Source organism: Puma concolor, chromosome B3, assembly GCF_028749965.1.
Source record: "Puma concolor isolate L17-30 chromosome B3, mPumCon1.1.hap2, whole genome shotgun sequence".
In the NCBI taxonomy this organism is placed as follows: domain Eukaryota; kingdom Metazoa; phylum Chordata; class Mammalia; order Carnivora; family Felidae; genus Puma; species Puma concolor.
This window is the reverse complement of record NC_141672.1, coordinates 75,379,768-75,395,133: the sequence shown is the minus strand read 5'-3', so window position 1 is coordinate 75,395,133 and position 15,366 is coordinate 75,379,768. Positions and strand designations below refer to the sequence as shown.

The window sequence follows — 15,366 nt, the reverse complement described above, 5'->3', positions numbered from 1 at the left end:
ATGTCTCTAGGGGAACGCAGGAGCCTTAACTCCTGGCCTCTACCCTCCACCCCCACCAAGCAGTTACAGTCTGTCCTGTGCAAGATAGGGGAACTCTTGGCCAGGATGCCTCAAAGCAGGCAAAAATAAGTTGAGAGAAAAAAATCATAAACGTCTGGGGTGTGAAGATGCTGGCATCACTTTGACCAAATCCAAAAAGGTCTGCCTAGAAGAGGGCCCAAACTAGACTCTGAAGAATGTGGTCCATAGGTGGAATAGACTTGTGGATTCTAGGAACAGTGAGAATCCACAGGATAAGAAAACTAAGCAGATGTGAGGGCTAGGGCTGCAGGCTGGACCCCAGGCCTCCTAAGAAAAGAGGCAGGAGTGTAAGCAGTGGCCAGAGCTGAAGAGCTAGAGTGGGTGATGGAGGAGGGAATAACCTGGAGAAATGTTGGAGCCCAGCCTCTGGTAAGTGAGGTGACAGAAGCCGTCCCAGAGTTTGAAATGAAAACTGGGACAAGGGATACAGAAGGCGTCTATAGGGGTGGCATGGAGCCGAGGCATTCCCAAACAGAAGCAGACTCTCCTCAGGCTCGCCCTCACCCTTCCTGGCCGGCCTGGTCTAGCCCCAGCCTCTGGCGGAAGGGCCCTGTTAATTACAGCCTGTCTGTGTCTCAGCCCACGTCCGCACACCCAGCACCAACCGCATGTTTCCTCCTCTCAGTGAGCAAGAGCCTAGGGAAGTGGCAGAGAGTGAATATGGTATAGTCCTGGATTGAGGGATCTTGGGAAAGACCCAGATTCCTTTGACTCCAGACCCTCTCCAGAGATTGGGGAAGGGACTTCAGAGATCCCCATCCTTGCATACCCTTCTCCCTTTGGGTCTTCCTTCCCTAGTGCTAACAGTCCCTGGGTTCCCCTAGTGAAAGGCCCAGGGAAGCAGGGAATGCTGATTTTCCTTCCACACCTCCCCATCTCCTGGTCTGCACCCTCTCCCTTGCTCCTCTCCTTCAGCTGATAGCCTCATCACTTGTCCTGCTCCAGATCTTTGACCTCCTGGTGTTATTTGTAATTTGTGGACAAAGACATGTTAAAAGAATGCTCCTCAGGGTGGAATGCTTCAGGAAGCCAGAGGGAAGACCTGAGGGTAGAGTTCACTAGGAAGGGCTGTGTGTCCTGAGCCTGAAAGAAGTTTCTCTAGGTGCTGGGTGTATGCTCTAGAAGGTGCAAAGGGTAATGCTACTTTTGTCAGCCACAGAGAAGCCCCAGGTTGGTGGGAAGAGGGGACTTAGCCTTGTACAGGCAACATGGGAAACTCAGAAGGTCCCACCCAGGAGAGGGTGGGGAACTGGGGAGCAGTTTATTTGCACCAAGCCCTATGGAAAAAGAAACAAAGCCACCTCACATCCTATCAGGACAGAGACAACACTATCCAAAGTGCCCAGTATTGGGGCATGGGACTCCTGTCAAGGCTCTCAGTGCAGAGGAGGGAGGTGTCTCAGCATGAGATGGAGATCAGGCTGGGAATCTGAGATAACAGCACATACCAGCATTGAGTCCTTAAGAATCTGGGACTGAACCAAGCTCCAGGCCCTGCTGGGAGGGGAGAGGGACCCCTAGCCGCACTGCCTGAGGTTGTGGGAGCATCAGATAGTTGGGCAACCTGCTGAGTGCCAGATCCTTTTTCATGTGTGGTGAGCCCTCAAAACAAGGCTGTGCCATGGGCATCATAATCCCAATTCACAGGTTTGGAAGCAGTTTCAGAGGAATTAGGAGACTAGCCCAGTCTCTACACAGAGGCAGATTTAAACCTGGATTGGTTCAGTTCCAAATTTCACCCTTGCCCCACTATTCCACAGACTCTCCCGTGGAGGAGAGCCAACATTTCTCAGGTTATTCCCTCCTCCACTTCTTACTAGTGGGATAAGAGAGAGAGTGGTTCAAGGTGAAACCCAGCTGGCTCCTGTGACCCAAAGCACAGTCAATGGTCATGGTCAATAATCCTTCCTGGGGTCTGCAGCCCCCGTCTCACTCTTATATGGTATCATAGAAATTAATCCAACCACCTAAGTGGGTTTTCCAGATATATGAAGCTCACCCCTTTACAATATAAAACTTTTAAAACTCATTTTGGAAGGAAATCATTCTAAACAGTCTTCAGCACATCTGCAATAGAACACAAATTTTTCCAGATGGCTGAGGATCATTCATAGAAACCAATGGCTTCTCTATAACAATGTTTTCAGAAGCTGTAACAGTGTCAGGGAAGCTGTTTGCCTTTTTGCCAAAATGCTCTTAGATGACTTTTAAAAAAAATTTTTTTTTCAACGTTTATTTATTTTTGGGACAGAGAGAGACAGAGCATGAATGGGGGAGGGGCAGAGAGAGAGGGAGACACAGAATCGGAAACAGGCTCCAGGCTCTGAGCCATCAGCCCAGAGCCCGACGCGGGGCTCGAACTCACGGACCGCGAGATCGTGACCTGGCTGAAGTCGGACGCTTAACCGACTGCGCCACCCAGGCGCCCCTTAGATGACTTTTTAAATGCTTATGACACCTTTAAAGTATTTTGTGGTGTTGTTGCCCTTGCTACTGGGTGATCAGGGGTCACTTGCTACTCTAATGTTCTGTAATTTCCTGTAATGAGTTATAGGAACACATAGACACATACTGAAATTGTAAATAAGGACAAGGGAAGCTGTGATTGAAGCCTGGAGAGTCTATCCAATGAGTAAAGTATGTAAGTACTGTAGTTGCTCAGGGGTCCCTTCTGCTCCCCCTAGACCCTAAACGTTGCCCCGTAGTTCATCTCCGGTCAGTGAAGTGTTACTGCACATTAGTCCATGATTACTATTTGTCTCTTCCGTTGGAGGAGTCCCCTGAAGATTACAATACAGACTGTTCCAAATAATAGAAGACAGTTGGAATATTTAAGACAAAGAAGGCAGCAAGGCAGATGAAAAACAGTCTTTGGCGTTGGAAGAACCAGGGTGGGAATCCTGGTGTCCCCATTTTCCAGCTGATGATTGATTTGGGGACAGGCTACCCCCCTACCACTCTAAGCCTTCAGGTCATGAGAATGACAGGAGATAATGCAGGAAGCTGCTTCACACAGCACCTGGCAAACATGGGGTGAGGAGGAGCCAGAAAATCAGAAGGTATGTTTGGGTGCTTGCAGCGTCGGGAAGAAAGATAAGAGCCGATCTGAAGGGAAAGGGCCTTTCCACCCGAAAAAGGATCTGGCACTCAGACAGGGAAAAGGAAGCTGGCAGAAAAGGAGCAGTAAAGGAGAGGTGCCATGCTGGCTTCCCACAAAGACGCAGACATCATCGTGTAGCCCAGGAGGCCTGGTGGTGCCCTGGAGAGTGTGGAGAGGGGGCTGGCACTTGGGACTGGGAACTTCTAGAGGGCTAAGCTCAACCTGTGTACTAACACCAGGTTGGTGGGCCTGGCAGGGAGGGAGAGAAGGGGAGCCCACATGGTTCGCATCCACCTAAACGTAGTGACAGAATGAAGCTGCCCAAACAAGGCAGCCATCTCCCCTTCCTTAGAGCCCCCATCTGCCTAGGGGCCCAGCTGGGAAGTGGCTACTCTGGTGTGTCTTAACCCAGAAGGGGTGGTATGGGAAAGGAGAGGGTGATGGGGAAGCTTGGTGCCAGGGTGACCGGTGTCTTTTGGTTTCTGCCTCCAGGCCCTCCATTTAGCCACTGAGCAGCCACTCTGAGCTGGACACTGGGCTGGGAGGCTGAGAGTACACAAATGACGCACAGTCCTGGTTCCTGGACTCCCAGTCCCTGGGCCCTTGCCTCTGGCCATCCTCCACTTCCCTACCCACTGACCCCTCAGCCCACTTCTCTGAACGCCTGTCTCTTTTGCTCCTCTGACTCCAGTCTGTTCAGGTCTTAGCCAGACTCCGCAGTGTGTGTGCTCCCAGAGGGAAGCCACACAAAGGAAGGGGGGGGGGGGTGGGCAGAAAGGAGGGAATCCCGCTGACATCACTGCTCATTAGCATGTGTGACCTCATCAGGGGGCGGGACAACTTCCCCAGGTGTTGGGGGGGGGAATGGGGGTGGTATTTAAGGGAAAAGCTGACAGTGCTGCTGAGTGAGGGAGCGGGGACTGCAAGCGGCTGGGCTGCACACGCACACGGATGCACACGGACCTCGACACGGACATGGACACAGACACAGAAACCACAGCACTCTGCCCCTCCGGCAGCCACCAGGCCTCCCCCCCCGGGACGCCCATACCAGGTGAGGGCTGAGCTGGGCAGGTTTCCAGCAGAAACCACGGGGGGTGGGAGCTGAAGCCCTGGTGGGGAGGTCAGAACTGGCGGCCGACGGAGCTTGAACCCAAACAGCAACTCGGGAAGTGGAGAAGCCTCCCGCTCACACCAGGACTGGGGCTGGGCTGGGCTGGGGGCTGCGGAGTGCTGCCTAAACACCCCCACCCCCCCATCACTCCGGGGCTTCGCTGGGGAAACTGGTGCTTAGCCCCTAGGTCAGCCTCATTCCCATGAGGCTGGGATGGGCAGGAGGGATGGGGGAAAGGAAAGGGGCAGCCCACAAGCCTGGGAATCACAGGCTGGGGGCTACCCTGGGGACCTGTTGTAAGGGTTTCACTGGCTCGAGGAGGCCCTGGCTGCCAGCCAAGTATTGATCCTGGGCTATTTCCAGCCTCTCTCCATCCCCCTTTGTTGTGTCTGTCGTTCTTCCTCCAGTTACCCTGACCCATGCATTGTCACTCTCCCTCTCGCTCATGCTCCCGCTCTCTCGCTCTCTCCCTCCCTCCCTCTACCTCATCATGAACACAAGATTCTCTGGAACTCACGGGAAGGTCAGAGATGCAGAAGGGTTCTCACACACAGCCATGCACCAGGAGTGCTCACTTAGAGGGCCATTTGAAGAAGCGAAGAGGCGGCAATTCTCACACACCGTGGAGGGGGACCCAATGCACACATTGTAATGAGCAAAGGCCCTTCCCTGGGCATAGGCTCCCCACAAAGTTTTTGACTCTACCAGTACCCACCCCCCAGAACCTGGGCAGCAGCTTCAGCTTCTCATCCCCTGTGCCCCTCCCCAGTGTGGGGACAACCAGTGCGGAAGCAGTGGAAGGCAGGGCCTCTTGGTGGAAACAGGGGCAGCCCTCAGGGCCAGAGTCCTAGTCTGGGGGTGTGCCTGTGTGTCAGTGTGAAGAGTGAGTGGGTGTGCGAGCCTGCGCACAGGTGCCTCCCCTGCATGGGGCATGTTTTAAACAGGTTGTGGCTGGAACCACACTGGCTAAGCCTTCAGCTCAGCTCCTCAGAGCCCCACCAGTTCAGGCTTCTGAGGGAATTCAGTGTAAGAAGTCAGACCAAAGATTCTCAGCTCCTTCTGGGGCATGGTCATCACCTGGGCCTCTGAAGCCAGAGCAGCCAGGATTGAGCCCTCTGCAGATGGCCAGGCATACCTTCACTCATAGCTTCTTTCTCTTTGCCTACCCCCCACCTCAGAAACAGATGCCACACTGTTGAAGAAGCCAGAGAAGCTGTTGGCAGGGTTGGACCGGGGTGGCCCACCACCAGCCCCAGGGGCACCCAGACGAAGAGGCAGTATGCCTGTTCCCTACAAGCACCAGCTGCGGCGTGCCCAAGCTATAGATGAACTTGACTGGCCACCTCAAGCCTCATCCTCTGGCTCCTCTGACTCCTTGGGCTCAGGGGAGGCAGCCCCCACCGAACAAGATGGCATCTTCAAGGTCATGCTGGTAGGGGAGAGCGGCGTGGGCAAGAGCACCCTAGCAGGCACTTTCGGCGGTCTCCAGGGAGATGGTGCTCATGAGCCAGAGAACCCAGGTATTTGGAGGGGAAACCCTGAAAGGGTCAAAGGCACCTGCGGACCCCTAGTCAGGGATGCAAGAGGCATGAGCAGCCCCCAGAGGCCAAAACCTAAGAGAAGTTACTGCAATGCTTTCTGTGGCAACCTCCCTGGAGGGGGTCCCTGGTGCTGGGATCTGAGGCGTCCCTGGTTACCAGGTCTCATGAGTGTTGGGGAGCCTCCTGATGGGCTCTATTCCCTGTCCTTATTTCCCAACAGAGGATACCTATGAAAGACGCATCATGGTGGATAAGGAGGAAGTGACTCTAATTGTTTATGACATCTGGGAACAGGTAAGAACTAAGACAGGGCTGTAAGCAGGCAATGAAACCTAGGAGAGCTGGGGAGAGGCAAAGTCTGGCTGAAGGTGGGTGGCTCTGTAGGCCCTGGTTTTAATATGTACTGGACATATGACCTTTCATATGTGTCATCCAGAGAGCAAAGGCCCACATCAATTGTGCATACCATGGCACTGAGAGCCGCTGTCTTTCCAGGATCTTCTGACCCTGAGGAAAGTTAGGATCTGAATTTGACAAACCCTGAAGCTGCAAGCCAGGCTACACACCCTGAAATTGACCCCATCCATACGTGTTTCAGCCTGGAAGAGTCTTACCTGATGGGACAAGAGCTCAGGGCTCTGGAATATCAGGGAAGGGAAATAAGTGAGGATTTATGAATATTTGGACAAAAATGGTTACCACATAGAAATGAGAGGCCAGATTACATACAGCTGAAGAGCATTCATTTTTAAGTTAAGAGCTTAAGCATATGAAAGTAGGATGGGCTACCCTAGCCTAGGACCCTATCTCCCCAATTCTTCCATGCGGGGCTCACATTACAAACTACTTTCTCCTCCACAACACACTCTAGGGATGGAGATTATGCCATTAACTAGCTCTGCTGTCCTAAGCAGGTGGCTTCTCCCTCACATCCAGATTCCTCATCCTTGAGATGTAGGTGGGGAACAGGTTCTCCCATGCCTCCAGCCCTGACATCCCACCACTCTCTGCCCACATGCAGGGGGATGCAGGGGGCTGGCTGCGGGACCACTGCCTTCAGACCGGGGATGCCTTTCTCATCGTCTTCTCAGTCACCGACCGACGAAGCTTCTCCAAAGTTCCAGAGACCCTACTTCGGCTCCGGGCTGAGAGGCCCCACCACGACCTCCCTGTCATCCTTGTTGGAAACAAGAGCGACCTAGCCCGCTCGCGGGAGGTCTCACTGGAGGGTGAGTATCCTGGACCTAATTAACACTTGCAATCTCAGGGGAGATTCCAAGTGACCTCTTCACAAGGACCTTCTACCCTTCCAGGACAGGCTAAGGGCAGACTCCCAATACCCATGTCTAGCGCCAGAGAACCCCTTCTCTTCACTCCTCACCTCTTCGCCAAGGCCCCTTTATCTCCTTCCCTCGGCACCACCAAGACCCTCCACCTGATCCTTGCCTGTTCTCAGTTGCAAGAGATTCACCTGCCAGGACCCCTTTGTACTGCACAGCGGGCATCTCCCCAGGCCCACCCTTGCCTGGCCCCGGCCCCCCGGGCCCAGTGTAGCCCGCGGGCTCCTCAACCTGTCCCTTCCTGCAGAGGGCCGCCACCTGGCAGGGACACTGAGCTGCAAGCACATCGAGACGTCGGCGGCGCTGCACCACAACACGCGGGAGCTCTTCGAGGGCGCGGTGCGCCAGATCCGGCTGCGGCGGGGCCGGAGCCGTGCCGGGGGCCCGCGGCCCGAGTGGGGCAGCCCCGACGGCCCCGCGCCGCCCGCGCGCCGCGAGAGCCTCACCAAGAAGGCCAAGCGCTTCCTTGCCAACCTGGTGCCGCGCAACGCCAAGTTCTTCAAGCAGCGCTCCAGGTCGTGTCACGACCTCTCCGTGCTCTGAGCCGCGGTCGTCATGGCCACCGCGGTCGCCATGGTCACCGCGCCCTCAGCTCACCCCGTCACCCCGCCCCGCCCCCGTACGGCTTCCTTTGTGAAGACCGTCTAGTAAACCAAAAAGTCCGAGGGCGCGCGGGTGTGGCCGCGGGGGGCGGGCCCCCTGCCCCCAGCCCCTGGTGGGCGTCGCCCCCAGCCCTGCCACCACGCGTGCCCTGGCTACCTCCCCGCCCAAGAGCGCCTAGAAGGCGAGGACGCAGACCTGCGGGCGGGCGCGCTGCGGTCGGCGGGCGAGGCGGCTTCTGGCGGGCAGGAGGGGATATAGTTCTGTGAGCTACTTTGACTTTTATTAAGTCGCGCTTGACCACCTCTCCTGTAAAGAGACCCTAAAAGTGAGAACTGGAAAGGTGCTTGGTAGACCTCTTTACAGTTCTCTGCGCGAACACGCCTCATCTTTAAGACATCCTTAAAGGTAAAAACACTGGAGATGCTTCTTTGAGACTTTTCCCAAAACGTGCTGGCTCTTATCTGCTGCACTTGTCCACTTTGCCTTTAAGAAGTTCTTAAAGGCAAAGGCCTGGAAGTGCCATTTTTCAGAATCGATTCTGTGATTTACCACTACATCACGGCACTTCCCTTTTAAGGTTATTAAAGGTAAGGTTTGGACAGACTCTTGCCTTCAGATGCCATTGTTAAGAGCTGAGCAGGCAGTACCCTGGGCCCAGGAGGCCCCAGCAAAAGAGCCACCCTTCCCTTTTCAATAAAGAACTTTTCTACTACATTTGCTCATTTTGACTCTGTTCTCAAAAGCCCTGCAGAAGGGATAGATGTAGATGGAAACTGTTAGAGACAAAACTTAGGCCCAGAGGAGCAAAGAACCTAAACCTACCTCTACAGAGGCTTCAGAACTGACTCAGTCTCATGGGGCGCCTGGGTGGCGCAGTCGGTTAAGCGTCCGACTTCAGCCAGGTCACGATCTCGCGGTCCGTGAGTTCGAGCCCCGCGTCAGGCTCTGGGCTGATGGCTCAGAGCCTGGAGCCTGTTTCCGATTCTGTGTCTCCTTCTCTCTCTGCCCCTCCCCCGTTCATGCTCTGTGTCTCTCTGTCCCAAAAATAAATAAACGTTGGAAAAAAAAAATTAAAAAAAAAAAAAAAGAACTGACTCAGTCTTGGTTGTAGTCCGTAACAAGGAGCCACAGGCCCTTAGAGATCGCTGGGTCCAACTTGTCGCTTTGTAGATGAGCAGACAACCCTGGAGAGGAGCAAGGAAATACTAGAAGTAATTTAGTGACTTAATGACACAATGGGACCAGGTCCATAGACTCTAGACCTCATCTCCTTACACGACCTTATTCTGCAGAGTAAGCTGGAGGCTACATTTAGCACCTAGAGCTATACAGAGCTTTGTCCTGGGCTGGTTTAAGGTGGGGCCCACATCCACCAGAGAGGCCCATCAGCTGGGGCATGATGGGGACGGCCTGCACCTCCCCTGGCAGGCCTCCACCCTCCCAACTGTCACCTGCAAAGCCCGTGTGAGAACTGAAGCTGTCAGTGTCTCCCCCTGGGGACGCCCACGTCTGCTGCTGAGCCACGAGTTTGAACAAAGAGAGCAGAGGCAGCACTCTCCCCTCACCCCAGACATGCAGTATAGCTCCCTGAGTACCTGAGGGCCAGGCCTCCACTCCACCCCACTCAGGTTCCCAGAGCTTGATGGAGGAGGGATGAGATGTCTCCCGAGTCCTTGTAGCTGGTGGGAAGGAGCCAAGGGGACCAGTTCAGCATCAGTGGTTATGAGATGGTAATATGAATAATGACATTATCCTAAGGACTTTATTAATTTTTCTCTGTTAATTCTTTAAGGACCATATAAGGTGTTACTACTTCTTATACTGTAGAAGAAACAGTTTAAGTAACTTGCCTGAGGTCAGTAAGCAACAGAGCAGGGATCCCACTCATGTCTGCTTGATACCTAATTTTATCCAGCTTTGCATCGGAGGTTCCCGCTCCAGTAAGGATGAGGGGAAGAAGAAGGTCACTAGAAGAAATGTAAGCGACACAATGGCCAGGGCCATGGGCAGTGGCTGTGGTGAAAAGGCCAGAGAAGTTACGTGGCTATGGAGTAATAGGCCAGGAAACTCTAGGGACCGTGAACAGAGGCACTTCAAAATGTAAAATGTGTAAAAACACACTGGGCCCATTAAATGACAGATGGCTGGGTTGAAACCTCAGGGACATTAAGGGGAGGGGGTAAGAGATGAGCACGGAGTAGAAGGTTTGGAACCCTACTTTTAAGTACCTTAAATGGCAGGCAAAGGAGTTTGTGCCCAAGCCTGCAGGCAGTGAGTCACCACAGGTCTTTGGGTATGGAAGTGACATGAGCAGGATGGTCCTTGGGCAGAGGAGGCTGGGAGAGGTGCATGGACTGGGGCAGCAAAGATAAGGCCTGAGAAGCTGAGTTTAGCAGGCAATTAACTTTACATATTGGAAGGTAATGAAGTACTGACCATAGGGAGAAGGCAGTGCGAAAGGAGAGGCACTACGGGTGTGAGTCAGGACTGCGATGACTGGGTACAGGCGGGAGTCTTAGGTGGTGGGTGAGGAACTGGGAGTTAGAGGGCAGAGGAGGACATGGGTAAATGGATCCATTTTGGAGTCTCTTGAGTTTGCGATGCTAGAATATCCATATGGGGTTTCGGCAGCTCTCCAAAGATCTGGGTCTGAAATTCAGAACAAGTTAGGGCAAGAGATACAGAAATGAGAATAATTCCCATAAAGATGGTAGTAGAGGGGTGCCTGGGTGGCTCGGTCGGTTAAGTGTCCCACTTCCTTCCACTCAGGTCATGATCCTGTGGTTCACTGGTTCCAGCCCTGCGTCGGGCTCCGTGCTGACAGCTCAGAGCCTGGAACCTGCTTCAGATTCTGTGTCTTCCTCTGTCTCCCTCTGCCCTTCCCCTGCTCATGCTCTCTCTCTCTCTCAAAAATAATTAAAATAAAAACATTATTTAAAAATTTTTAAAAACGTTTTATTAAAAAAAAGATGGCAGCAGAGGAGCCAGGGGAAAGGATGAGCAGCAGTCACACGGCACCCCGTGCTCAGTAGAATGTGTTGCTATTGCGGCCTTGAAAATCTTTGAGCAAGGAGCCCTGCATTTTAATTTTGCCCCAGACCCCACAAATCATGCTAAGGGAGGTACAAAGGAGAGGATACAATACTGGCTGGGATCCTTGCCTCAAATCACACATGGGCTTTAGGGGCTGTGATTCTTGTGAAGTGGGACAATTCATGTGCCCATGCAGTCATGCACTTGAGAATAGTGTGCATAGATTTCATAGATTGCCAAAGGGGTCTGTGACCCAACAAATGACAAACCAGGATGTTACTGATTGCTGCCGGGGAGGGCAGTTGGGTGGGGGCAAGACAGGTGTAGGAAGTGTACTTTTCATCGTATGCCCTTTTTGTTCCTTTTGAATGTTTAGCTATGGCGTATACCACCTGTTCAAAAACTAAATAATGTAAAACAAAACACAGCCTTGATGTTCTAGAGAAAGAAGGACCAAAGCAGACGAAGAAGGTGGAGATGTAGCCACCACAGAGGCAGGCCGTAGAAGGACTAGAATTGTGCAGGTAGTGGCCAGTGCCAAGGAAGGAGGCCTTTTTTTTTTTTTTTTTTTTTTTAAAGTAAACTCTATGCCTAGCGCCGGGGGGTCAGACTCACAACCCTGAGAGCAACAGTAGCATACTTTACCAACTGAGCCAGCCAGGCACCCCAAGAGGAGATTTTTGGGTTTTTTTAAACATTTCTTTATTTTTGAGAGACAGAGCAAGACAGAGTGTGAGCAGGGAAGAGGCAGAGGAGGTGGGGTACACAGAATCTGAAGCAGGCTCCAGGCTCTAAGCTGTCAGCACAGAGCCTGAGCAGGGTTCGAACTCACTCATGAGACTGATAGATCATGACCCAAGTCAAAGTCAGACACTTAACCCACTGAACCACCCAGGTGCCCTAGGAGGAGGGCTTTTAAAGGAAGACTACCACCAATGGTCAAATGTGGCCAAAGGGGCAGAGATGGGGAAAAAGGTCCAGTGCCTTTCACGTGGCTGAAGCTGAAAATATGCATATTGAAGATGATGGTGGTGGCGGCAGGGCCTCCCCCAGGAGGGGGACTGCACGCGCCACAGGCTTCCCTCCCCCTAACTCAGCCAGTCCCATCAGCCCAACCCATCTGTGCGTTCCCTCCAGACGCCTACAGGGACGAGCTCAGAACAGACGGAAGCTGAAGCCACGCTCCCGTCAGACTTGGAAAGTGGGGTCTTCTGCGAGAGCCAGGCCATTCTTCTACCTCCCTCTGATCAAGGCATAGTGCCAGGCTGCTGGTCTGGGCCGCTGTGAGAGACCAGCAAAGGACCCTGGGGCCTGAGCTGCTTGTGCCAGGTAAGGTCTTCTCTGCCCTCATGCTCCTCTTAACCACTGCAATCTTGTCTCTGCTCCTTTACTAGCTGGCCCCTGCGACCCCCACGATTTCTGGCCCACAAGGCCTCCTCACTGGCTGAGAGCATGAGCTGTGTGTGCTCTGCTCTGAGGGGCCAGAGGTGAGGCCTGCCCTGCATCTTGGAAAGCATCTCTCTGCTCTGGGCCTCTGCTCAGAGTTGGGCCTTTGTGCCCTGCTGCATCTAACCCTCTCTAGAGAGACTGGGCAGGGTCTCTCCTCTCCTAAACTGTTTTTTAATGTTTTATTTATTTTTGAGACAGAGACATAGCATGAGCAGGGGAGGGGCAGAGAGAGAAGGAGACACAGAATCTGAAGCAGGCTCTAGGTTCCAAGCTGTGAACACAGAGCCTGACATGGGGTTGAACCCACGAACCACGAGATCATGACCTAAGCCGAAGTAGGACCCTTAACTGACCAAGCCACCCAGGCGCCCCTTTCGTCTTCTAAAAGGCTGCCAGTCATGGAAGAGCATTTCACAAGTCTTCTGGGTTAAACCCTCATTCCCAGAAAGTCCACCCATACATATACATCTTTTTATTCATCTAGCATAATTCTATCCACATCAGTCTAAGTCAATTTTTCCTAGACTTTCATCCACAAATACTTGTTGTTCCTCTCAAGTACTGCCATAGGCCAGTCACTGTGCTGGACCTTATGGGAAAAACAAATACAGGTGACACTATCCCTGCCCTAGGGAGCTTACAAATGAGCTGGAGAGATGGGACAAGGTGGTAATAGCACTACCAGGGCCAACAACAGCAAACTGTACCACATTCTGACTATCTGAGGGCTATGTCCTGAGCTCTAAGAATTCTGAATGGAAGAAACAGAATTTAAAGACAGATTTTAGGAGCTGGGCCTTAAAGGATATATGTAAGCTGTGGATAGATGGGGGAAAGAAGAAAAAACTCCCTGTGGTGAAACTACATGAGCAAATGCACAGGAGACACAGACATGGTGGGTAGCCCACCATGTGAGGTAAATACCCTTCCTGTAAGAAGGCAGCCAAATTTGGGTGGATGGTACAGCCAAGTTGTCAAGGGACCCCAAAACCAATAAGCAGCATCTTGCTGCTTAGTACTTTATCATCTTGGTGGCTCTCTGATGGATATGCTCAAGGTCCCTTTTAATCTTTTTTTTTTTTTTTTTTTTTAGGTAATCTCTACCTCTACTCTAATGTGGGGCTAGAACTCATAACCCCGAGATTAAGGGTCGCACACTCCACCAGCCCAACCCATCTTTGGGCCAGCCAGCTGCCCCTCATCTGTATGTAGCTTGATGCCATGCTCCATGGCTTGGTCACCTTGCAGACTCAAGATGCAAATACAGACTCGATGTGGGCCTTGCAAACATTTTAATTAGCACTTAGTCCCATGATTTTCTGGATGGAGGACACCACTCTCAACGTCTTTGCCTTTCTGAATCTCAGCTCTCCCAACTGTAAAATGAAGATAACATTACCTACCTTGTAGGATAGTCATAAGGACTAAATACAAATCCTAGTATCTTTGTAATTTGTCAAACATTATCCAAATGAGCTGTGGAAGTAATGCTTTTTACAACCTGTGTCCAGGTCCCTTATTCAGGCATCCAGACAGCTTGCTAACCTCTCAAGCAGAGCAGCACCCTGGAGATACAAATTTAAGGTGTGCCTGGCTGGCTTGGTCAGTGGAACATACGACTCTTGATCTTGAGGTTATGGGTTTGAGTCCCACCCTGGGTGTAGAGATTGCTTAAAAAGATAAATAAAAAAGTATTTAAGTTGCAGTCCACAAAGTCCAACTTGCCTCCCATAGGACTCACAGGTAACCCCCTGTGAGTTGTGTTGTTTTGAAGAGGATGGGGAAGGAGGGGGGTGATTGGCAACCAAAGCTTCAGTGATGGTATTATACTGCCTAGTGTTCCATTGTTTGTTCAGGTTATAATGTCTTTAGGCAGAGTACCTGTGCTGATTTAAAACATTTATCTGAAAGGAAATTGTCAGAGTTCTGGAGACCAGTGATGGCAGGTGCTACAGGAGCACCTGCAGAAGGTCAAGAGGGAGGCTAAGCAAAGGGCTGTAGCAGACACCACTAGGATTTTCCCCGGCCAGACAAAGCAAAGGGCACTAGGTACCCTGAAGGTACCTGAGGGGGTGGGGAGGGAGAGAATCACATTGATTTTTCAAAGCCGTCTCACTCTCATTTATAGTTTGAGGCATAAAAAGAGATTGAGCCAGTGGGACTAGTGTTTCTGAAAACTAAGCTGCTTGTGACCCAGGACCTAGGGAGCTTGGGACTTTAGTCCAGGAACAATTGAGACTTACTTCCACCATTGCCTCACCTTCACTTCTCTCCCTGCATATATTAAGCATTCTCTGAGGTTGGAAGATGAGGTCAGGTAGAGTCAAGTGTGTAGGCATCCAGAGGAATGGGGATAGTGATGGCAGTAGCTATGACAAGTAGTAATGACAAGATATCAAGTTCTAAGCCCTCAACACAATCATTTCATTGCATCCTCACAATGTCCCTGAGACAGGTACTATTGTCATCATTTCCCTTTTACAGAAGGGGAGTCGAGGTTAGAGAAGTGATGAACATCCACGTTTATTCAGCTGGTTTGTGACAGAAGAGCTATCTGAACCATGTGGTATTGCCCCAGAGGGTGACCATTCTGCTACAGGATGGAGGTCTCCTGACTTGGTTGGGCCCAACCCAGTTCAGAAAAGGCTAATTTTCAGCACCACCCATTCTAAACAAGTAGGCTTCATGATGCCTGAAAGCTGACTGAAGCTCCCTTCCTTTCTGGGACATTGGCTAGAGTTTGACAAGTCTCTGATTTCCAAGGTCATTGCTTCTCCTTTCTGCAATCTAGCACTGACTGGCTCCTTTCCAGTCTTCAGGGCCCTCATCCATCTACCATTGCCCTAAAAAATAACTGCTTAATGGCTCTCCAGTAACTGCAGCCAACTCCTTAAGGGCTCTTGAGAGGAGATCATCTGGGAAAGCTAACAGAACTCATCCAACTTTTAAAAGTGAGCTATGATAAGCTCTTTCCTTGCCTCCACCTTCCCATATGATCTAAACTGGTTGGTCTGCTTCACCTCTCAGAGCTCTCTCAACCAAGAGCACACTGAGCACATCAGTTCTGGATATAAATGTAACAGTTGGGAGAGAAGAGAAGGAATG

At 51.8% G+C, this 15,366-nt stretch overlaps 1 protein-coding gene across 2 annotated transcripts; it reads left to right on the top strand.

The window, feature by feature from the left end:
- The first annotated feature begins 2,330 nt into the window (after positions 1-2,330).
- REM2 (RRAD and GEM like GTPase 2) lies at positions 2,331-8,491 on the top strand. Of its 2 annotated transcripts, none has more exons than XM_025919283.2 (5): positions 2,331-4,235; positions 5,474-5,815; positions 6,057-6,130; positions 6,858-7,065; positions 7,424-8,491. In XM_025919283.2, exons 1-5 carry the CDS (start codon positions 4,133-4,135, stop codon positions 7,717-7,719), a joined length of 1,023 nt encoding a protein of 340 aa, XP_025775068.2. In that variant the 5' UTR covers positions 2,331-4,132; the 3' UTR covers positions 7,720-8,491. The 2 variants fall into 2 exon arrangements, with proteins under 2 accessions (XP_025775068.2, XP_086566286.1); XM_086710160.1 differs by lacking the exon at positions 2,331-4,235 and adding an exon at positions 4,244-5,328.
- The last annotated feature ends 6,875 nt before the right edge of the window (positions 8,492-15,366 follow it).

Excerpts from the sequence above, each read along its gene's own strand:
- REM2 (XM_086710160.1), top strand. The coding sequence starts at position 5,220 with ATGGGGCATGTTTTAAACAGGTTGTGGCTGGAACCACACTGGCTAAGC. Across the intron at positions 5,329-5,473 it reads GAGGGAATTCAGTGTAAGAA|AAACAGATGCCACACTGTTG; the intron begins GTCAGACCAAAG and ends CCCCCACCTCAG. Across the intron at positions 6,131-6,857 it reads TTTATGACATCTGGGAACAG|GGGGATGCAGGGGGCTGGCT; the intron begins GTAAGAACTAAG and ends GCCCACATGCAG.